Genomic DNA, 23,340 nt, shown 5'->3' with positions numbered 1-23,340 from the left:
TCTGAAAACAAACTAACCTCCAACTTCTAAACCTGCTCCAGACCAGGTTATGTTCAGAGCATACCCTTAAACATACCTCTGTTTTTGGAACCGAAAGCTGAGGTTATCCGCTTCCTTAGCCTCAAATTTACCGTGGTAACTCACATAACCTGCTTTCTGGAATCCCCCCGGGATCTAATCTGGCCGCAAGATTGTTGTTGTTTTCTCTTCCTGTAAAATCCTTACCAAAACGATGTGGAAACAGCGCCCCCACAATCACGCTAGTGGTAAAAAAAAAAAAGTATATTACATCCGTAGTGTTAAGAACTACCATAGAGAATGAATGGGAAAAGTTAGCTTAACCATTTCACGTGCATAAGGCTTGTGAAATTAGCACCCTGGTCTATCTCTTGCATGAATAGATTTTGTATCAAAACAAAATTTGTTAAAAATTAACAATTATTCACAAAAAATGAAAAAAAGTCCATTCCACTACAGATGTGTGATCCATATGATGAAATGTTACCGCTTATACAGTCAAGGGGATGTAGCTCAGTGGTAGAGCGCATGCTTCGCATGTATGAGGTCCCGGGTTCAATCCCCGGCATCTCCATTTTACACTTTGATAGAATCCATGCTTTGCCGCTGTGACAAAAAAATGATAAATATATAAATATGTACATATATTCCCTGACCGATGTGGCAGCAGCATATCCTCCGTATGGAGAGAGCAAAATGTAACTGGTTCCACTGGGGCTCGAACCCAGGACCTTCTGCGTGTAAAGCAGACGTGATAACCGCTACACTATGGAACCTACGCTTATCTAAACGATGATGTTTTTGAGATAATAACATGTCCAGGTCAGAGAAACTATGTAAGATTCGCGAGGAGGGCGTTTATGATCACATAGACACAAACGAACAAAGTATTTCCACCTATAACTTCAACAGCGAAATGTCTCCCGCCTTGCAGTACAATTATGAATGCAATTGAAAAAAGTACAATTTTTTTTTCAGATTATATATATTTTTTTACTAAAAACACAAAACTAACTACTAACTAACTTTTTTTTACTAACTAACTAACTAACTAACTAACTAACTAACTAACTAACTAACTAACTAACTAACTAACTAACTAACTAACTAACTAACTAACTAACATGGCAGGCCCTCCTTCCTAAGACATCCCGTATTTCCGCTCCGCGGGGATCTTCCCCAAGTATAAAACTGTCATTATCTGACGTGGAGGACGTAAACACACCTGGGCACCACGCGGACAACAGCACGCGGCGCTCTGCTGGTAAGTTCAGCCAATCCCCTTTTCTGACGCATTGCATACATTTAGCCAGGGTTTGGTGTACCATGTTTGTTTTTGTTGACCAACCATCACAGTAATATTTTAAAACAAGTTTTGTTTTTTTTACTTTATTTTGTGCAGCCTTTTAAATTGAAAGACTATGGCTAAAAATCATTATTGCAATGATTATTTAAAGTCTTATAAGCCCTTTACTTTTTTTTTTAATGTATAGCATAAATATTTATAACAAGAAAAATATAATGTTCCGTTGTCCATGAAACAGATGTAGACAAAAAAAGAGTACAGCAGGTGAGATGAGGAAGTGACCTTTAACATAAAAGAGTGCTGTGTTTTCTTGTTTTTTTGGGGGCTGCTTTGTTGATGACCTTCCTAACTGTTGATCATTTCCAAGTCAAAATGGAAAAAACAAATGAGAAGCTTTTATAGGCGGAGCAGATCATTGGTAAACTCAAAGAGACAAACACTGAGCCACACAACAGGAAGGAGGCCGTCGGCGTCTGTCAAACAGAACAAAGAAAAGTCTTTATGGTTGGAGTCATGCAATAACACTGAGTGGGAGGGAGACCAGTCTCTATCTTCACACCTGGATAGTTAAAACTCATTATTACTGTGTGCAACAAGGTGGAAAATGCAAAGTCAGTTATTACCATATTCACAAGAATTACATTTGTCACAATCAGACTATCTGAGCAAAAGAATTTGGTCAAAAAAGAGATTTTTGGTGTCAGGAAGGAATCAGATGAACCGGCAACTTCCAAACTTTGTCTGAAGACAATTAGAGACAGTTAGATAAATGTGTCATTTTATTATGACAAGATTGACACGAGACAAACTTTAAGACAACAATATTGCAGCCGTTGCCCAAAAACATCCTGATCTAGATCAGAAAAAAGTTGTTTGCTGACAAAAATCTATTGGAGAAGCGGATTAACTGCTAAATAATTATTCTAAAAAGCTTCTTCCCACAAGTTGTGAGACAGCTGTGAGACTGTCCTCCTCATGCATACATGCTCTCACAAACTCCACTCTGCAATAAGACCCAAAGGATTACCCCCAACCCCCCAAACTCTACCCCCTCCATAAACAGGACTGCTGCTAAACGCACATAAGTCACTTTAGTCACACTATTTTATTTTTATTTATATTTTATTCTATTTCATCTGTATTTATCTTATTTTACTGCCATTTTTATTCTTTGATTGTTTTTTTATTGCTTGCTTCTTTGCACTGTCATGCTAGCGAGAAACAACTTCTCGTCTCACCTGTGTATTTCTCTGCAAATACTATGTGTGGAATGACAATAAACCAAATCTTGCATCTTGAATAATGGACACACTGCAAGCGCTTTAAGCACCAAGAAAAAGCGCGGATAAATCAAATCCATTATTATTATTATTACATCATCCCAGACTTTATCAGGAAAATTGAGTAGTGTGATACCCTGTAGTTGGAGTACACCCTCTGGTCCCACTTCCTGAAAATTCTGATCGCTACCCCAATTTGCCAGGATCAGAATATTCCTTCCACCCATTAATAATGTCCTTAGTCAAGGTCAACAGATCATCCTTGATAATGTAGACAGAATGTGGAGAGAACTTTCCACTACTGAAGCACTGAATTTTTGTCAGAATTTCTCTGAGCCCAGCCAATAGTCCTTAAACGTCTCACAGACTTTTTGCTTCTGGTTGGACGGCAGATACCAACCCTTGATTAACAGGGCCTTGATTAGGACAGCCCTAAGCATCATTCAAGATCTCAAACCGCCTTAACTCCTATAAGTTAAGTTAATGGCAGTTCATAGAGAAAAGGTGGCTGTTTACAGTTAAACGACAAATGACAAATACTGTACACCAATTAAAATAAAATGCTTACAACCCCAACTCTTTTATTGGGGGTGTAACGATGCATTTTAACAATGATTCTATTCATATCATAATTTGTGTTGGCTGATCCGATTCGTAGTCAATATTGAACAATCCGATTCATTGACCTTAAATATATATCCAGGACGTTTGCAGCCAAAAAGTGTGACTCGGAGAGAAATACCTGGTACTGAACAGTGCAGGTGAAGTTTTCCACATTCCTTGTATTTCTTCAGATAATCAGTCGTAAATTAAATATGTGTCCAAACAAACAAGAATAAATGTCAAATCCATTCACATTTTAGTTTCCTAAAGTTCAGCCCGATGTTGTCTACATCCAAATAATCTAAAAGGAACATTATTAGAACATTCTAGCACACTGTGTGTGACAGCACATGGTTGTTTTACCTTAAAGTAAAATAAATCTACCGTCCAAATGGTATTTTCCAAAGTTGATTGATCGATTTATTTCATTTTGAAACTTTTTTATAACGGTAGAGATCAAATCGATCAACAAAATTGTCTCAAACACATCAATCTAGTTGGGTCGCAGAAATAAAAATCGATTTATGGAATAATTGTTACAGCCCTATTTTATGGTTTTGGAGTTGCAGAGCAGGTCCATCCGTCCATCCATCTGTCCATCCCTCCATCCATCCGTCCGTCCGTCCATCTCCTTCCAATATCTGTCACCATCATGCTTGACTCAACAACTGCCTGTCAGGAGTTTGAAGTGGCGGTTTACACGTCACCTGGTCCCACCTGTGGAACCTTCAGTCGCTTATGGCTCAGCCTGATTGGCTCACAGGGTGAGACTCCACCCATCAGGGTAAATGATCATCTCCTGTCTGGATCGGTGAGTTTAACTTCAAGAACTGAACCATTATTTTCATAAATGACTGACTTTTATGTTTTCTCTGACTTTTGACCCCAAGCTGTTTCAGAGTTTGTGAGCTTAGAAATTTATAGTAATTTTTTTTCTTCGTAAAGACAGGTCAGCCATAGCAGTTATCTATATCTATAGAGTTTTAACATTTCCTCTTCTGGCTTTAGAAATGTCTGGTCCATGTTCGAGCCGATGGTCCACTGGGTCAGCTGCTTCTGGTTCGGCTCAGGTTGGAGGTTCTGACTGGGTTTCCCAACCTGGACTGGCACTGCAGCAAGGTGGAGGTGTGCAGGAGGTCTTCAGGTCAGAAGGACGCAGAGGCTCAAGTGTTTCACTGTGACAAGTGGCTGCAGGCAGCAGAAGGAGAAGTGGATCTGCGCAGTGGAAACTGTGAGAAAACTTTCTTTACGGCCTCATAGTTGAAGTTTATCCTTCAGCCACTCACTCGTCTGCAGTGATTATGTTAGAAGCACTTCTTATGCCTTAAGGCCCGTACACACCGGGACGAATATTCGCCAGGCGTAATTTGCCAGCGTTTTTCGCCACGTCTTTTGTGTTCACACCCAGGCGATTTTCGCTGACGATGAACCGAGCGAACATGCAATTTCATTCCCTGACATTAGATGGCGCTTAATGTAAACAGAAATACTCCTGTACACAAGGTGGCGCTGCGCAACTTTATGCTTCTTAAAGTCGCTTTTCACTCAGAAGAAGAGAGCAAGTATTTACGCGCTAGTCAGAATCACACAAAGAAAACATGAATATTTCAAGCAACTGGTGCTTGGTTGAGGATATTTTAGAATGTCCGTCATTATTTCTTCGCGGCAGTGTAGACGCTACTTGGCGTCTATCTTCTTCGCTGGTATGTGTGCTCAGCAAGGCAGTTTTGTGTTTGAGCGCCCCCAAGTTGTGTTTTACTGTAACTTCAGAAGCTCCAGACACGTGTGCAAAAGCGCCATTCTCATTGGTCGAATAGATTTCGATGCGACGCGTCGAAAAAAAAAAACGAACCCGAGGCGTTTTTTTTTTTTGACGCTTTGACGCGTGGCGTTTTTTCGCGTCGCTGTGCACACTCACATTGGTGCCCCTTTGTTTAGTCACGAGGCGTTAAAATTCGTCCCGGTGTGAACGGGCCTTTAAGTGTTGATAAATACTCATATACATACTCAATCTTAGAATCTGGCAATCTACAAACACTGTTAAACAGTACATGGAGGATTTTGGTCTTTGTGATGTTTGGCGTTTATTCCACCCCACGAAAAGAACTTATACCTTTTTCTCCACAGTTCATCAATCATACTCCAGGCTAGATTATTTCTTGGTTAACAGCTCCTTGTTGAGCATAGCTACGGAAGCACAGATCCACCCCATTACTATCAGCGACCACGCACCAGTTTCCCTGACTCTTAAAAACAAAACATCACCACCTTCATTAAGGAGCTGGAGGTTCAATACATCGTTGCTCAGAGACCCTAACTTTATAGATTTCTTTGCTAAAGAATGGTCCTCATATCTTCAAAATAATGACCACCCAGGTATTTCCTCGTGCCTTTTATGGGAGGCCGGGAAAGCAGTCATGAGAGGAAAAATAATCGCCTTCTCATCCCACAAAAAAAGAAAAGAAAACTCTAAACTAGTGGATTTAGAGCAAAAAATCAGACTGTTAGAGGAAACCTACAGCAACTCTCCGGATGAACAAACTCTACAACAAATAAGGAAAGTAAGAATCGAATTAAATGAAATAACTAATCAAAGAACACAGTTTTTATTACAGAGACTACGCTTGGAGAGGTTTGATCACAGTAATAAATCTGGGAAATATTTGGCAAATCAACTCAAAATAAACAAAGAGAAGACAACTATTTCATCAGTCATAGACCTAACAGGAAATGCAACACATGATCCAGCTGCAATAAATTCAGTTTTTAAAAACTTTTACCAATCTCTCTACTCATCCCAAATTAATCCCTCTGACAATGACATCAACAGTTTTCTCAATAGCATAGATTTGCCTAGACCAACAGAGGAACAAATCACAGCCCTGGAGTCCCCTTTTACTAAAGAAGAGCTACATAAAGCATTAACCAACATGCCTAGTAAAAAAGCCCCAGGACCAGACGGCTTCCCAGCAGAATTTTATAAAGAGTTTTGGCAAATCTTAGCTCCCATTTTTCTCAGAATGACAATAGAAATTAAGGACAACAATTATCTACCTCCAAATATGAATTCTGCTAATGTAATCTTACTTCTGAAACCTGTTAAAGATCCCACATCACCATCCAGCTATCGACCCATATCGCTGATTAATGCAGATCTTAAAATAATCTGCAAAGCCTTGGCAGGAAGGCTGGAGAAGGTAGTTCCCTCTCTAATACATCCTGACCAAACAGGTTTTATAAAGGGTAGACATTCATCTACCAACATGCGCAGATTAATCAACCTCATAGATTATACAACCATCAACAACCGAGAAGCAACCATTTTGTCACTGGACGCAGAAAAGGCATTTGATCGGGTCAACTGGAAATTTTTAATAGCCACCCTGAACAAATTTGGCTTTGGAAAATCATTTATTAACTGGATTAAAATACTATATGCCTCTCCTAATGCTCGTATCAGAACAAATGATCAAACATCTCCAAGCTTTAATTTACAAAGAGGAACCAGACAAGGCTGTCCACTATCTCCGTCTTTATTTGCACTATTTATTGAACCTCTAGCTGCTGCTATTAGGCAAAGTCGAGACATTGAAGGCATTCAAACCAAAAATTTAGAACACAAAATAAGTCTTTATGCAGATGATGTTTTACTATTTACTCCTAATTCACAATCTTCCATCTGCCAAATCATCTCCCTAATTAATAGATTTTCCTCAGTCTCAGAATACTCCATAAACTGGTCTAAAAGCACAATTCTACCAATTAATTGCAATTATCTAAATCCGTCATCTATTAAAATACAAACAGGCAACATAAAGTACTTAGGTATAAATATCTCCTCTAGGCTTTCTGATCTACTCAAGCTAAACCACACCCAACTACTTAAAACAACCGAGGCTGATCTCACTAGATGGAAAACTCTACCCATTTCTCTAATCGGGAGAGTTGCAGCCATAAAAATGATGATTCTCCCAAAAATTAACTACCTATTTTCAATGATTCCTTCCAAACCTCCAACTACTTGGTTCAAATCATTAGACTCATTCATTTCCCAATACCTCTGGGAAGGTAAACCCCCACGGATTAGTTTAAAAACTATTAAAAAACCTAAAGATAGAGGAGGACTAGGCCTTCCAGACTTCCAGGACTACTACTCCGCGAACAGATTGTGTTATGTACAAAAATGGCTGAATCCTGGTGTGCTGGATGAATCCTGGCTAGACATTGAACAAAATCTCTGTGATAACCTAGATATTTCTAATTTACCTTTCTTCAGTTCTAAAATTAAACAACACAAATGCTTCAGAAGTTTAAACATCAGCTCATCCTTAACAGCCTGGTGGGATTTTCTTAAAAAAAACAACCTCACATTATTTCCATGTAAACTTACCCCCATTTGGAATAACCCTGACATTTTGATTAACAAAAACATGATTCATTTTGCTTCATGGAAGAACAAAGGAATCCAGCAGTTCCAGCATATAATTCAGAATAGAAAATTTATGTCCCTCTCAACGTTATCCTCAACCTATGGAATTAATATAAACAAATTTCTAGAATATCAGCAGCTTAAATCAGCTATAAGCACTAAATACTGCCTGACCCAAATAGACCTAGACCCTCCCCTTACAGTAACACATTTCATGGACCTTAAAAATCCCAAACTCACCTCCAAAATTTATAAGATGTTATCAGACATAGTTGAAACCATTTACTTACCCATGACAAAATGGGAGTCTGAGCTATCATTGAATTTTAGTGATCAATTTTGGCTACTGATCTGTTTGAATGCCTTTAATATGACCAAAAGCCCTAATCTGCAACTTATTCAATACAAGATTCTCCACAGAACTCACTACACCGGACAGAGGTTATTTAAAATGGGTCTCAATCAGTCTGCTATATGCACACAGTGCATAGGTAACAACATAGACGACTATTTGCATGCCCTGTGGGTCTGTCCACCTGTCCAATCATTCTGGCGTAAGGTTTGTGAGGATTTATCAATCTGGTTTAATCATAAGATTCCTGCTTGCCCCAAATTCTGCTTATTAGGTGACCTGAATAACATCAACATGGAATCTAACAAGGCTTATATGGTTCTCACCGCTGTATGTATCGCAAAGAAAACTATCCTCCTAAACTGGAAATCTAAAAATAATCTTAGCATCAACCACTACAGAAACCTCATGTCAGAGCATATTAGTTCAGAGATAATGTCCTCCACAAAAAACCTGTCGGCTTCAGACTCTCCCTGGCTCCAGCTGGTTAGTCACATCACCTAGTGGGGGTGGGATGGTGATAGGTTGAGCCGGGTCCTGGCTGGTTGGGTGGGCCGGGGTGGGTTTGGGGGGGTGGGCTCTGCCGGGCCTGTCGTTCTCCCGGCTCGGGGCTCTGGTTGCCTGGTTGGGGTGGTGGTGGGGGCGCACACTCTGCCGGCAACTTGGCAGGGGTTCCTGGGCGGGTGCCTTCTGGGCGCAGGGTAGGCAGTGCGGCTGACCGGGAACGGCGGCCGGGTGCCGTGCTGGGTGGCTGGTCGCCGTGGCGGGGGCTGGGGGGGGGCTTGGGGCTTTGGGGCCTGGGGTCGTCTGCCCGTGGCCGGTGTTTCGCCCGTGGCCGGTGGTTGGCGCGTGGCCTGGCCCCCCGGGGGTCGACGCCGCAGTCACAGCAGGGGTTAATGGGTTCACTTGGGTGGGTTTATTTCATTATTATTATTATTATTATTATTATTATTATTATTATTATTATTATTATTATTATTATTATTATCATTATATTAATTATTTTATTATCATTATTATTATATTAATTATTTTATTATTAATATTATTATTATTATTTTATTATTTATTTATTTTGGGGGGGGGGGCCTGGGGGGGCAGTGTGCTAGTCCTTAGGGGGGCCAGGGTATGAATGGTGGGGCTGGACCCCCTGCCCCCCCGTTCTGGCACCGGGACCCTTCCTCGCTGGCTGTCTCTCGGCGCCGCGAGGCTCTGGCCCCCAACTGCCGCTGGCTTGCCGTTTCTGGCTGCCTGGCCGCTCTGGGAGGGGGGGCGCCTACCGCGGCCGGCTGGGGGGCCGGTCGCTCGGGGGAGCCTTCTCCCCCGGTTGTGCCCATCCGCCCGCTCCTCCCCGCTCTCACCCAAACAAATATTGCACACAGGCACATAGGGCCCCGGGATCTGGATGGGAGGGGTATGCTGGCGGGGCTCACTGGGGATGGCCCTCTCTGGGTTCTCGTTGGCACCCGCCCTCCTCCCCGCTTTTTACTTGCATATTAGACACTCTGATTCAGCTAGGGCCTTGTGGAGAGGGTCTGGTGGAGGGGGGCACGGTGAAACATCCGTGCTCACCTTTCGCTGGCCCCCCCCACAATTTTAACTTCCTCTGTAGACACACACACTGCATGCTAGCAGCACACACACAGCAAATACACACCACTCACAGAGGGACTCCGGAGTGGGGGGCTTTGCGGCTTGTAAGCGGTGGAGCCCCCCACACTGGTGACCTCCTATTTTACCTGCAGCACACACACAGCACTCCCACACCTCCATACATGGGTGGGGTCGGGGGGGGGCGGCCGGTCTTCACCCGCCTGGTCCTCTCAGGGCGGCCGGGCTTATGGGTATCCTGTCGGCTGCGGGAGGGGTCGGGCATGCGGCGCTGGGGGTCGGCCGGCTGGGGGGGGGGTTACTGCGTGGCGGCGGGGGTAGGGAGGGTAACCAGATGATTGTGAGTATGTGTGTGTGAGTGCATGGGTAGGACCGACCTGGGGGCTGGCTCGCTGGGACCCTCTGGGGCTTTCCCTCCCCATCACAGAGAGGGGAGGGCACTGAGAGGGTTGGGGAGGGGGGTCAGATATTATGGCGGGGGGGGGGGGGGGGGGTTGTAGTGCGTAGGGTTTTAGGGGGGTGGCTGTGGCTGTGGGTGCGTGGCGATCCCTGGGTTGCTAAGGTCGCGTGCCTGGGCTGGCTTGCGGGGACGGGGCGCCGGTCGGGTGGTGGCTGGCTCATGGGTTCCGGGGGCCCTGGCTTCGTCCCTGGCCTTTGTCTCGGTGTCCGGCGCCCGGTGGCCCCCATGGCTGCCGCCTGGTACGGCTAAGCGCTCCTGTCTTGTGGCCTGGGGGCCGGACACTGGGTTCGCTTGTGCCTCTGGGCATTGGGGGGGCCCCTGTAGGGGGGCCCTCTCTGTGCCTGGCTGGTGGGGTGGGCGGCCCCCTCCTCCTCCCCTCCTGGGCTGCCTGGGTCCGGATGCTGGGGGGGCTTCTGGCCTGGGGGGCTCTCCTCCCCTTTCCTGGTCTGGCTGGTCTGGCTGGGTAGGTTCTGGCTCCCTTTATGAACACACGGTTCACGTCGGCAGCATGCATGTATCTCCACCCCCACGTGCACGTGCACACTGCCACACTCCCTGTCTGCTTCATCCCTCCTCCTTACCTACAGTGTATTGATGGACAGATTTTTTTTCGCTCATCTTAGTGTCAGATTTTCACCTTTGATGTAACATTCGTCTTTCCAACAGATCTGGTATAATTGTTACAGCTTAAATTAATAACTTAGTCAAATCAGTGCTTGTATCCCCCACCTTTTCACCTTTCTTCCTTTTACTCTCTTCCACCCTCCCCTCACATTCTTCCCCTCTCCCTCCCCACACACACTAAATGTAACAAATAAATAAAAAATAATACGACAAAAAGGGGTTTATACAAATCTACACTCTAGTTTCTTGAAGCTATATAACCTCTTTTTGTGATAGTAAAACCTGTCCAACACAAAAAGCCTTCAGCTCTAATCTGTTTGCTCAGCTGTTGGACAGAACAAGTTAAGAAAAAAAAAAAAAAAAAAAAAAAGATAAATACTCATATTCCATGAAGAGTGACAAAAAAAAGTTAGAATACTGGCATCTTTGATTTTAACCTACCCATCATAACTTTCATGGACTTTGTTACACAAATCAGATTATTTATGTAGTCCTTTTAAAAGTTGAAACTCCTTTTTCAGGAACGACCCCCACTCTGATCATCTTTTCATCTGTTTTCAGTGGTCTTTTAATCAGGATTATCCTTTTTTTAATCGAAATCGAACAACCGGTGTCGTTTTCTACGACATAGTTTCAGCAGAGCGGCAGGAGTTAAATTTATTTTTGAGTTGTGGGGGGGATTGTTGGCTTGGAGCAACCCCACTCTCTTTCCACTCCCCTTTGCAGAGAGCTCAGAGCCGGGAGCTTGTGACCTGATGATTGTATTTTCTACATCACAAATTAGATCTTTTTTTCAAACAGCATTTTTTTTGTCTACTCCTGATTCGATTTGAATAAAGAAATACTCAGAAACATAACTTTAAGCTTAATTGTCATTCACATGTGTCTTCCATGATCAGGAGAATGTCACAACATGGTTTTTGAAAAAAAACACAGATACAATTATTACAATTATTCTGACATAACTCATGTTTGAACAAGCCTGTAATCTGCTTCAATCTGATCTTCAAACAATGTTTGACCACACAGCCTAAACATCTGCGTATGAAAGTAGCTACAATAAATAGTAGTTACTCCTGCCTAAATGTCTCCACAGGAACAGCTTCATTCAATATCAACATCAGGTGATGACAAGAGTACACAAGCCTCTTGTTTTGTTCAAGACGCTTCACCAAAAAGCTTTTTAACCTCTAAGATCTACAGTCTTCCACTGTTATCAGCACATAGTTGACAGGAGAGGAAGACTGCAGGCTGACGGTCAACACACGTCAACTCATTAACTCCTCTAACCTGCCTTTGCTTTTCCAAAAAACAAACTGCGGGTTCCCGTCCTGCTCCTTTTCTAACTGAGTCTGACCTCTTAGCTCGTTGTTGATATAACAGGTATCGGCAGCAGGTAGGGTGGGACATCTGTAAAGCAGCAGGAGACTTGGGCCTTGAGGATGATGCGGGGATATCCTATCTGTTCCATTCAGAGAGCTGTCTAAAGCCCTGTGACTGTGGACAGCTTCAGTAATAGAAACACAACACCTGCTCATCACCAAATTCGGTGGAGAATATTTGTACCAATCTGCCGTTACCCCAAGAACTATGACACCTTTGACCCCTGGCTTAAACTGCAATTGGCTCTTTTTCTCCACGGGGGCGGGCAGACATTGAATTCTTGTTAAATTTTGGGACCAGGGCTATACAGGGGTGCAGTGGTCAACTGTGTCCTCACAGCAGGAAGGACTCTAAAGCGGCCCCATAGGAGTGTGTGTGTGTAGTTGTCTGTTTGTCTCAGTGTCATTACACTTGACCGATCATTTATTTAGAGTTCACTCTGGGATAGATGGGTTAAACCCCAGGTGGGGGGGGGCCCAGGTCCCCCTACACTTCTCCCTGCTGATTACCTGGATCAAGTGTGTTCAGTCAATCTGGATAAGGAGATTCCAGAGTCAGCAGTGAAGAGAGAACTGGAAAACAGGCAGAGTGTTAGATCTTTAGAACTAGGATCGGGCAGCCCTGAATTAGGCGCTCACAGTAACAGATGGACCAGCTCTCTGTGCCTTTGAAGAGGTCGACCTCTGATGCACAGACGGCCGCCCGCTGATGTTCAGCTGCTGCTTTACTTGCAGTGTGTTTGCTGGCAGACGAGACAGAAGAGAAGCTGAAGCTGCAGCGTCTCAAACAACTGCAACGTCATCAGGAGCTCATCAGGTAAACCAAAAAAGTGGAACTTGATGTTTCAGCTGCTCTTTAAAGCTAAAGTCAGCTTTAAAGCTTAGATGTGTGTAACTCAGAGGGCGGCAAATGGGGTAAGGAATCTGTCAATATCTAAACACAACATTTGGTTTTAACATGTTTGTTTTGACTTTTCTTTGTCTTGAATATGAAATTTCCCATTACTAACTGTCAAAAACACTTCACATGGTCACAGGAATTTTCATGTGTGTTTAAGTTTTTTTATTAAACTAAAATAAAATAGAACGTATTAGAATGTTATTGTTCCCATACCGGGTAAATGTTCTAGTTACTAAAGCTCTGTTGAAAACTGAATAAAACAAATACAGCGATCTCTGGATGCATTTTGTCAGTGCCGGACGGCAGCAGCTGATTGTGTAAATCAGGGGTCACTAACTGGCGGACAGTGGTCTGGATCTGGACCCAGACGCTGGGTCAAGCAGACCCGACCCAGATCCGAACTTGATTCAAAACTAATGTGATGGGGGCCTTCATTTTAAATGATGCAGCTCTTGTCGTTGCAACCAACACATTCTCACTCCCAACTCGTCATATATGGACGTAGTTTTAGGGACACTTTTTCCCCAACATTTCCGGGTCCGGTGCATTGTTTATCCGATCAGCTGTTCTTGCCTGACAACAAAAAATGGGACAGGACATCGCTGTAATAATCAGTTTTTTATTCAGCAAAGCAATGGGATCAAGATAATTTCCCTGCCAGGGGTTCACCTTCTAGAAAGTTTAATTCTAAAGAGATTAATAAATAGGCCTCGATGAGCACGCTCACTCAGTTGAATCGATGTTTCGGGACTCGATATATATGTCTGTGACCCAGTGACGTATTCTTGACAGTTTGTTACCAGGACTAATTTCGTATTCAGAAAAAAGACAAATCGTATGACAAAAACGTATGTCAAACCTAAATCTAAGCGTTATATTCGTATCCTTCTGCAAAGTTGTGCATAAATTATTAATGTAACTTTGTCTTAACAAATCAGTTTCTAATTGATAATTATCGTTACCCGTAGGGCCAGACTACAGTAATCCTTCAAAAGAATGGATAAACGTGGTTTAGTGAGAAGCTGCAGGCACTTCTTGACCATCAGAGGACAGCAGGATTTATTCTTCCTGCTTTGTAAACCCTTGTGCTATCCAAGGCGCTTTAACATTGGGAGTGGGGTCATCTGGACCCCACAAGACAGTGCGCTGAACCTTTTTTCTTCAATAGTTTGTCATCTTCCCTGGTGTCCACCACGTGAAATCCTCCCCACCTTTATCCATCTGTGTCATGGTAGGGATAGCACGTCACTGTAAGGATCGGGTCATCTGGACCCCATGAGATAGCACAATGGTTAAAATCCTAGTCAGAACTGATTTTAGACAACAGCTACCCAAATGACCAGCTGGTAAAGTGGTGGGGTTTTCATTTTTTACAGCACAATATTTTCCATCGTGAAGGAATGATCTTCATGAGACTCAGTCGTTTCTTGTGACCCTTCAGACTAGATCAGATCATTTTCTACCTAAAAGATCTGAACCTATCTGGATCTTGAAACAGTGCTTTTTCCAGCTTTAACCTAAATTCTTTGCTAAGTACTTTGAGAGGATTTTTAAGAAAACCTCAGTGTTAATATTTTTAAATAAACTAAAGTGAACTGTAACCTTACAGGTTCATTTGTTATTTCCCCTGAAACTTTTTACCAAACCTACTACCGTATAAACGGACTGAAAGAACCATGGGATCAGCAATATAACTAGGGGTTCATTTTTGTTTAAAGTCCATCACAAAGCAAACCCCTCTGCAGATATGTGACCCCTGACCTGTGTGTGTGGCCCTGTGGGTGTTACAGGTGGCGTACGTTCATTGAAGGAGCTCCTGCTTGTGCCGACCTGAAAAGTCTGTCTGAGCTGGGACCGAACCTCAATTTCACCAGCCAGAAGTGAGGACTTGGCCACAAATCACAGTGACACACAAGCATGATGGGAAGCCTGCAAACCAAAGTCATCCCTGTTTTTTCTCCTCAGCTCGGTCCTGGACCAGCACTACCTCAGAGGACTCTCCCGCCGCGAGGAGCCGTGGAAAAGCTTTTCTGAGCTGGAGATGGTTTTTGCACACAGTGGAAGGCACAACCAGATCGCCAGTAAGACCCAAAGCGCTGACAGAAGCCGCAACCCAACATGCCAAGACCAATCTGTCCTGCTAGAACAAACTTTGGGGTTAGATCAGAGACGTCTTATAAAAGTGATGCAAACCACACAGGCACAGAAGCATCATCAACTCTTGCGGGACCGTAGTTCTGGCCTGCCTGATTCTGGCCAGAGTTTGTCTTTGTCACAGATTCTGTTTATAACTTTCATGGACAGAATTTTTGATGATGCAGAGGATTCAGAATCAGAACCCGTCTCTGCTGTTGCAGAGGACGTTCTCCTCATAAGAGCATGACCTGCAGCTCTCTGTGGAGCGATCTGCAGCCAAATATGAAGCAGCTGGAAGGAGATCAGCTCCTCCAAGTTAGATGCCATGGTTGTCATACAGAAAAAAGTAGAATGCTCCCTACAGGTCAGAAAGAAAGAGCGAGTCCCTCCCTCAGTAGGAGGAGGCAATGATAGTGAATGACCAACCCAGCCTCTGCGGATTCATTTTAGTACGGAGAAAAAGTTCTCTGAGTTCTTCCATTTACTCATTTACTATTTCTTCTATGTTTATTTTACACCAGCGATTTTTGTAAGGTGATGAGGGGCAACAGAATCATTTTCTGCCCCCATCCCACCGCATGCCTGAGTTTTTCAGATGTTCTTGCAGGCTGATGACAGACGGTTTGATGCATTTCTCAGGTTTTGTTAAAGCTCACTGGAAGGAGGACTGGTACTTTGGCTACCAGTGTCTGAATGGCTGCAACCCTCTGCTGGTGCGTCAGACCCGTCTCCTACCTCCAAACTTGGCTGTCACCTCTGACATGCTCCGCCCCTTCCTGCCTGGAGACTCCTCCCTTGAGCTGGAACTGCAGGTGAGCGATCCTCCAAGTTGGTCTACATCTGCCCATTTGCAGAGTAGAGTGGAATCTTCATGTTTCCTGACAGAAAGGAACCATTTACCTGCTGGATTACGAGGTTTTGGACAAAGTCCCGGCCAACGTAATCAACGGGAAGCAGACGTACCTGTCCGCCCCACTGTGCCTGCTCCACCTGAACCCGCAGGGACAGCTGGTCCCCATCGCCATCCAGGTGAGCTTCTCACCCAGGTGGGAAAGCTGTCTGTGGACTTTTTGTCAGTTAACTTATCTGCTCCTGTCCTTCAGCTGCAGCAGAAACCAGATCCTCAGAACCCCATCTTCCTGCCCTCTGACTCCACCTGTGATTGGTTGTTGGCCAAGATGTGGGTCCACAACGCAGACTTCCAGTATCACCAGCTGATCTCCCATTACCTGCGGACTCACATGATGTCTGAGCTGTGCTGCATAGCCACACTGAGACAACTGGCAGAGTCGCACCCGCTGCACCAGGTACCAGGTCCACCGGTGCTCCTGTGGAGAATTTTTTCATATTTAATAAAATTAATCTTTGATCAATCAGAGATTTGTAGAGACAGAAACCTCCCTCAGAGGATTTATAAAGCAAAGAACCATTGTTTCTGCTTCAAACCATGAAAAGATAAAATGGTAGAGACCATGTAAAAAAAACCTCATCTGGATCCTGTAATCATTTATCATGTTACAAAATATTTTAAATCTATGTCACTTTGCTTTTGTCAAAAGAAAACAAAGTTTCACACATGCAGCAGGTTTATCTTTTTCAATAAGAGCTTTACCTTGTCTCCTTTCTGACTGGCTGTTTTTGTGTGCAGCTGTTGATGCCACATGTGCGGACGTCCCTGAAGATAAACCTGCAGGCCAGAGGAGGCCTGCTGGCTCCTGGGGGGGTGTTTGATCATGTAGGAGCAAGTTCTCTTGCTGAAAGTCCTTTAAAAAGGTAGAGGTGAACTCTGAGAAGGTCTGCATGCTGTGGTTCTGGCTCCCTGCAGGCCGTGGCGTGCGGTCTGCCGGCAATAAAGGTCCTCCTCAGCCGGGCCTCAGCCAGGATCTGCTACCGCTCCCTCTGTGTCCCTGATGACCTGCTGGACCGCGGCGTGCACAAACTGCCCCACAGCTACTACGCTGAGGACGCACTCAGAGTGTGGGACGCCCTGCACAGGTAGACAAAGGCACCAAGGTCACAGCTGATGTCTGAGGGCGATTCTTTGTATGTTTATGGATGAGTAACCATCTAACGAGGACAGACTCGGTTAGATAAAGGACAGAGTTCAGATGCTGACAGCTGGATGACAACAGCTGTTTAGAGGTCTGGGGGTGTAAGCTCAGAGGCTCTGCTACCTTTTTCCTGAAGGTGTGAAGTTTGTGTTTTCTGACCGTTTTGTGTAATATTTCTGTGTTAGTGTGTGTTTTAATATTTTTGTGTGTGAGTTTCTGTTGATTTTCTTTTCTGTTTGCGTTTTGTGTGGCTGCTTGTTTTTTTTGCTATTTCTTTAAATGTTCCTATTTATGTTTGCCTAAGTCTTTGTGTATTTTGTCTAGGTTTTGTGTACAGTTGTGGTTGTTTGTGTGCTGGTTTATATTTATGTGTGTGCTTGTTTTAGTTTAATTATGTTTTTGTATATTTTTGTCTTTTGTTGGTTGTTTTTTTTTTGGATTGTTCAGGTTTTTTTTGCTTATGTTTTTGTTTGTTTTGTCTTTGGGTTTGTGTGTGTACTTGTAAATGTTACTTGTGTGTTTGCGTGTGCAGGTTTGTGGCCGGCTGGCTGGATGTGTACTACAGCAAAGACGATGACGTGAAAAATGACCTGGAGCTTAATCAGTGGATCACAGAGATCAACACACACGGATACTCACAACACTCAGGTGCATTAACAAACAATTGCTTTGCAGTCTATAGACGATGTTCAGACACAAAGGTATGATCAAGACAGCACTATATTGATGAAAAATTCTTCATCGGTCAGGTTTGTCATCCTCAGCTCTGCCTTAGAGGCCAAGTTTACAGTTTCCTCCTTAAACATGGAAAGTTCAGGACCCAGAAATGTTCCGACTGTTTTACATCATTTGAAGTAAACGTCCTGAATTCTTTGATCTACACTGAGATAAAGATTTTCTTGAAACATGATGAAACATGACCCAATCATCTGCAAACATGATGACTCTTCCTCGCTCTGTTTCATTGGATCAAACTGAAGTTCAGCATTACCTCTCTGAAGATGACTTTCATGTGCGGTCTGAGCTTCCTTTTAAAACACAGAAGCTACTTTTATTATCTTTGCCTATAAAAGAATTTAAACTTTTGTTTGTTTATACTTATTCACTCATTTCCTGCTTCTTTCTCTGATCGTTTTACCAGCAAACGTACAAACAAGTCAAACAGCATTGACTCTACGATGCTCACAAATGAGTAGACATTTATTGGTCTCTACTCTGTGGAGATGAGCTGTGGTTTGTGAAAGAATGGTTACGATTATGAAAACGTCATGAGATGATGTTCTCAGATCTTCTGTTAGTAAGTGTTTGCAGACAAACAGACCTATAGTAAGTCCAATGTGTGGTCATGACTTCTCTTCAACATCTCAGGTTTCCCTCAGTCCTTCTGCTCCAAAGCTGAGCTGTGCAAGTTTGTCACCATGATCATCTTCTCCTGCTCAGCTCTGCACGCTGGTGTCAACTTCTCCCAGGTGAGTCCCCCCACGCATAGAGCTTCACGTGCACAAAAACCTTAAATTTATTCCTACAAGAAAAGTTTCTGTACAGAACATAAAAGCTCATGCAGTCAAAGTGCCACAGTGGTTGAAAAAAACACTGCTGTAAGCTGTTTATCTTACATCAATGTCTTTAATTTTTGACGTAATCATCAATTTGACACCATACAGACAAAAACATTTTCAGTGAATGTTGATGGAAAAAGAGAACAGACATTTTTGACTTTGACTTTTAAGTTTCAAGACTGGCTGGGTCTTTTCTGTGTGGAGTTTGCATGTTCTCCCCCGGCATTTGTGGGTTTTCTTTGGGCACTCTGGTTTCCTCCCACATTCCAAAAACATGCTTCATAGATTAAATTGTCCCTAGGTGTGTATGTGAGAGTGTGTGTGGCCCTGCAATAAACTGGCGACTTGTTCAGGGTGTGCCCTACCTTTTCCCAACATTAGCTGGGTCGGCTCCAGTAACCCTGTGGCCCCGACAGGGATACAGCAGATTTTGAAGATGGATGGATGGATGGATGGATGGATATTTTTGACTCAGCACATCAAACAGTGACATCATGCCAGGGACACAAACTTCCAAACAAAAATGAAATTCAACCTCCATGAAGCAATCTTTTCCAAACAGCCTGTCCTCAGAATCACAAATGACCTAAAAGCGAGCATCTTCCCTCAAAGTGATGTGATAGAAAAGACGCCATAGACTAATTTGGTTTCATGTGAAGAGACAAAAATCCACACGGTCATCAACTCTAGATAAGCAAAAAACAATATGGTTGGAATGGACATATTTAGTTCCATTCAGCTATCTTAGTTTTTAGGTGTCGGTTTATAACTGTGAAAGGCATACACTAATAGCTACATGTCTTCTGTAAAGTTGGCTACTATTCACAGAAACCCAAACATATTCTCATACTTCCATTCTCAACTGTATTTTATTTCAATCTATAGAAACAGAAACATAACACCTTTGTTCCTGTAGATCATATGGCTTTGATGGTTTTGATCCTCCATGTGTAAACCTTTGAAACCATCCTGTGGTTTAAAAGTATCTTAACCATTGTGCTATCTTAGATGACCCCACCCTTACATTGATGTGTTCTCCCTACCATGACAAAGGTGGATAAAGGTGGAAAGATTTCATGTAATCCATGGACACCAGTGAAGATCCCAAATCATTGAAGAAAAAAGATTCAGCGCACTGTCTCGTGGGTCAAGATAACCCAACTCCCAATGGTAAAGTGCCTAGGATAGCACAAGGGTTACAGGATAAAAAGAATGAGAGCCTTTCATCTATGGATGAACAGAAACCCCCAGTATTCAGACGGAATAGTCCCTGGACATCTTCTCACCCAAAGACAGACGGATACAAATGTAGATTTGCACCACAGAGCCACACAAAGTCCATCTGCACCGTGATCCATAAGAGTTGTAAAGGGCTCAAACTTTCATCCTGGCTGGAGCTGCCGAGTATTTAAGGTGTTATTAGTTTGATAGGTGGAACAACAGACGTGTTAAGCAACAGTATACTTGGTAACTGGCAGTCCACTTAGTCTCCTTTGCTTCCTGTAATATGAGGTTACTTACAGGTTTCTTCTCTTTGGTTTCCTGCAGCTGGACTTTGCTCTCTGGGTGCCAAACTGTCCCACCTCCATGCTGCGCCCCCCCCCACAGGCCAAAGGTGTCATCACAGAGGACGACATCTTGAGTTTCCTTCCAGATGTTAACATCACCTGTCGTGTCTTGATGGTGCTGAACCTGCTGTCACAGCCAAGCATCGACTTTGTGAGGCTCCAAACAATAAATATCTCTCATTTTCTGCAGGGAAACAATAACATTTTTTTTATTATTAGAATAGAATAGTCTTTATTTGTCATTGCACACTTGTACAACTAAATTATAAAACAATCCCCTTTTCATAGTGCAGAAAGCAAAAACAATAAAATGTAAGTATAAAACAAAGTGCAAAACAACACTTCTGTTCTTAAACCAAATGTATATAATATGACGACAATATCCTGTCCAAAATTTGGTATGTAGCGGTGGGGTGTTGTGTTGTTGGGGGGGGGGGGGGGGGGGGGCAATTCCAGCCCCCCCACATAGCTCTTGCCACAGAAAAACCAGGCTGCCAACGGCACTTTGCCGCTTTCACTTTATAGGGCTGCACGGTGGTGTAGAGGTTAGCACTCTTGTCTCACAGCCTCAAGGTCCTGATTCAAATCCCAGCGGGGTCCTGTTTGTGTGAAGCCCCCCCCCCACTACGTGTGTGGGTTTTCTGCAGGAAGTCCGATTTCCTCCCACAGTCCAAAACCTGCTCATTGACAATTCTAAATTGCCCTTCAAGTATGAGTAGTTGTGTTTTTTGTGTGCGGCAATGCAATCAACTGACAAACCATCCAAAACCGTCACCCCAAAGTAGCTGGGATAGGCTCCAGCAACCTCCTGACCAAATGGATGTTAGGGGCTTCAGACGTTTTTTTTTTTCCCTGACCAACATGAATAACAAGCTAACCAGAGAATTGAAATCTGCTCGTTAAGAAAAGTCCGTTTGACCTGAATTTATTACCATCAGCACTCAGAGCGAGCCATCAGAGTATTGACCTTCTGCCTACCTACCCTCCAAAAAACCCACTAAATGCTGCCAGTGTGAAATGAACAGTGGAAAGCAGAGTGGAGGGGGGCATCCAGTATTGATAAATGTTTACAATGTCAGCAGTTGGCTTTTATGCTGCATTGGGTCACTCTGCACACAAAGCAACATGATTTTAGAAGGACAAGGACAGCACCGCTCCGGTGCAAGAGTCCAGATGAGCTTTTTTTCCATTATTTTACAGGATTTTGATGCGATGCTTCAGACTGGGACAGTTTTGTGACGGCATGAACGAGTCCCTTTATTGGGTTTAGTTTGAATTCACACACAGCACTCTCAAGAGAACGACCTGGATATATCACAGTTTCAACAGCTGAGCCATAACCAAGACAGAAACAAAGCAATAAGTGGAAAAGGAGATATTTCTGCTAGTCCTCTCCATATCATCTTATAATATTCTAAGAACCTGCAGCTTCTCTACACCATATTTACAGAGCAGACAGTGACAAGTTGCTTCTTCGGAATGACTCTGTGGTCTGGTACTCACTCGCACACGAACGTAGACAGGGATTTACTTTTGCAGTCCCAAAGTCTAAACGTTTGGGTTTGTCTCCCTCTCCAGGTTCCCTTGTGTCAGTACAGGGAGGCCATCTTCAAGGTGGGCATCCAACGCAGGCTGTCTGAGGAAGTGCAGGCAGAACTCAGAGCCATTTCTGACGCCATCAAAGAGCGCAACAGTCAGCAAGTGCTGCCGTATCCATACCTGAGTCCGTCCCTCATCGAGAACAGTGTCGCCATTTAAATCTTAAGCCATCAACAATGAGGTTTTTAGCTGTCAACACGAACCTTTTTGTAAAAAATCTTTAAAATTGAACAAACAACATGTGAATACATCTGAGATACTACAATTTTTTTTTACTCCTTTTAATTTACTTATTTTATGATGAGGAGCCCGTTTCTGAACATCTAAACAACAGTCACCATTAAAATTGGTTCCAAGTCCCACGCCGACTATTTTTTTATCTGTTGTAAGCGTGTTTCCAGTGGTCTTTTAGGGTTGATTAAGCAGTTTTTAGCCTATATCAGAAATACCTGTGTTGTTTTCTGGGACATACTCTGCAGAGTGGCAGGAGTTCATCAGAAATTAACCTCCGAGTTGTTGGCAGGACCATTGGCCTGGAGCAACCCACCATTCCTTCTTTTCTGTTCTCTGTTTACACTCTCTCCCACTAGCTTACAGCCCCTCACACCCCCAAACTAATATTACCACTGCAACAAAAATCAATCAATGTCAATATCAGAACTTTCCAGCTTGGAATATCGTAAAAAAGACCTTTTTAAACAGCTTTTTTTTCATCTGCTCCTGATTCACAAGGATTTGAATAAACAAATATTCAGAAATGCTTCATTTTCTTTTTATATGTCCTCAATCATCAGAAGAAATGCCATGAGAACATTTTAAAAACACCAATAACACAATTTTCATCGTAGTGGGTCTTTAAAGGCAGACACCTTGGGTAGTTAGGTAAATGTTCCTTCCTTTACATTTTTTTGTTTGTTTTCAATATCAAATTGGCGTCACATTATTTTTTTAATCATAAATTCAGTTCAATTTTATTTCCTCTAATGTGAGTTTAAACACTGAAGTTCTGGTTAATGATCTGTCACTTTGAGCAGCTTTATCTTTAAAGGTTTGACACCATCTTGTCAAATCTTGTTCATTTTGCTCTGTAATGTTACATTCAATTCATTATAGACAGAGTTGAACATGTCATAGTTTCAGGAGCAATTACACTCAGATTTCAGACTCTTTGTGCTAAAAATAAAAATATTTTATATAATAGGATTTTAACATTTTTTTTCTGTATTTTAAGTTAATCAAGTCATAAACTGACCAATCAGATGCCTCAGTGAAAGTAGGCGGTCTCCCATCAAATGTTTGAAAGGTTTGGTTGACAGATTTCGTGGAGCCCACTTTCAAGCAGTAGGCGTGTGGACTTCCAGCAAGATGACTCAGACTGATACAAACCGATCACTGCTGATTGGTCACCTGGCTCCAATATGGCAGCGTCTGTATCGCAAACTAATGGCGACCTAACTGACC

General features: G+C 43.1%; 1 protein-coding gene and 2 non-coding genes across 3 annotated transcripts; 2 read left to right on the top strand and 1 right to left on the bottom strand.

Annotated features, from left to right (window-relative positions):
* The first annotated feature begins 520 nt into the window (after positions 1 to 520).
* On the top strand, positions 521 to 592 carry trnaa-cgc. Its single transcript has one exon. It is a non-coding gene; the product is annotated as a tRNA-Ala (tRNA).
* A 129-nt stretch (positions 593 to 721) lies between these two features.
* Positions 722 to 794, bottom strand: trnav-uac. Its single transcript has one exon. It is a non-coding gene; the product is annotated as a tRNA-Val (tRNA).
* A 399-nt stretch (positions 795 to 1,193) lies between these two features.
* LOC101163757 (arachidonate 15-lipoxygenase B) lies at positions 1,194 to 22,637 on the top strand. Its single transcript, XM_004076760.4, has 14 exons — positions 1,194 to 4,018; positions 4,216 to 4,438; positions 12,801 to 12,882; positions 14,757 to 14,846; positions 14,932 to 15,047; positions 15,742 to 15,914; positions 15,988 to 16,131; positions 16,206 to 16,409; positions 16,751 to 16,837; positions 16,928 to 17,097; positions 17,686 to 17,801; positions 18,522 to 18,622; positions 20,261 to 20,431; positions 21,859 to 22,637. Exons 1-14 carry the CDS (start codon positions 3,860 to 3,862, stop codon positions 22,036 to 22,038), a joined length of 2,016 nt encoding a protein of 671 aa, XP_004076808.1. The 5' UTR covers positions 1,194 to 3,859; the 3' UTR covers positions 22,039 to 22,637.
* The last annotated feature ends 703 nt before the right edge of the window (positions 22,638 to 23,340 follow it).

This window comes from Oryzias latipes, chromosome 14 (assembly GCF_002234675.1).
Source record: "Oryzias latipes chromosome 14, ASM223467v1".
NCBI classification, from domain to species: domain Eukaryota; kingdom Metazoa; phylum Chordata; class Actinopteri; order Beloniformes; family Adrianichthyidae; genus Oryzias; species Oryzias latipes.
This window is presented reverse-complemented; position numbering and strand designations above follow the sequence as displayed.

Bases quoted from the DNA above. Each gene is read 5' to 3' on its own strand.
- LOC101163757 (XM_004076760.4), top strand. From the start codon at position 3,860: ATGCTTGACTCAACAACTGCCTGTCAGGAGTTTGAAGTGGCGGTTTAC. The intron at 4,019-4,215 runs GTGAGTTTAACT...TTCTGGCTTTAG, and splicing joins ATCATCTCCTGTCTGGATCG to AAATGTCTGGTCCATGTTCG. The intron at 15,915-15,987 runs GTGAGCGATCCT...GTTTCCTGACAG, and splicing joins CCCTTGAGCTGGAACTGCAG to AAAGGAACCATTTACCTGCT.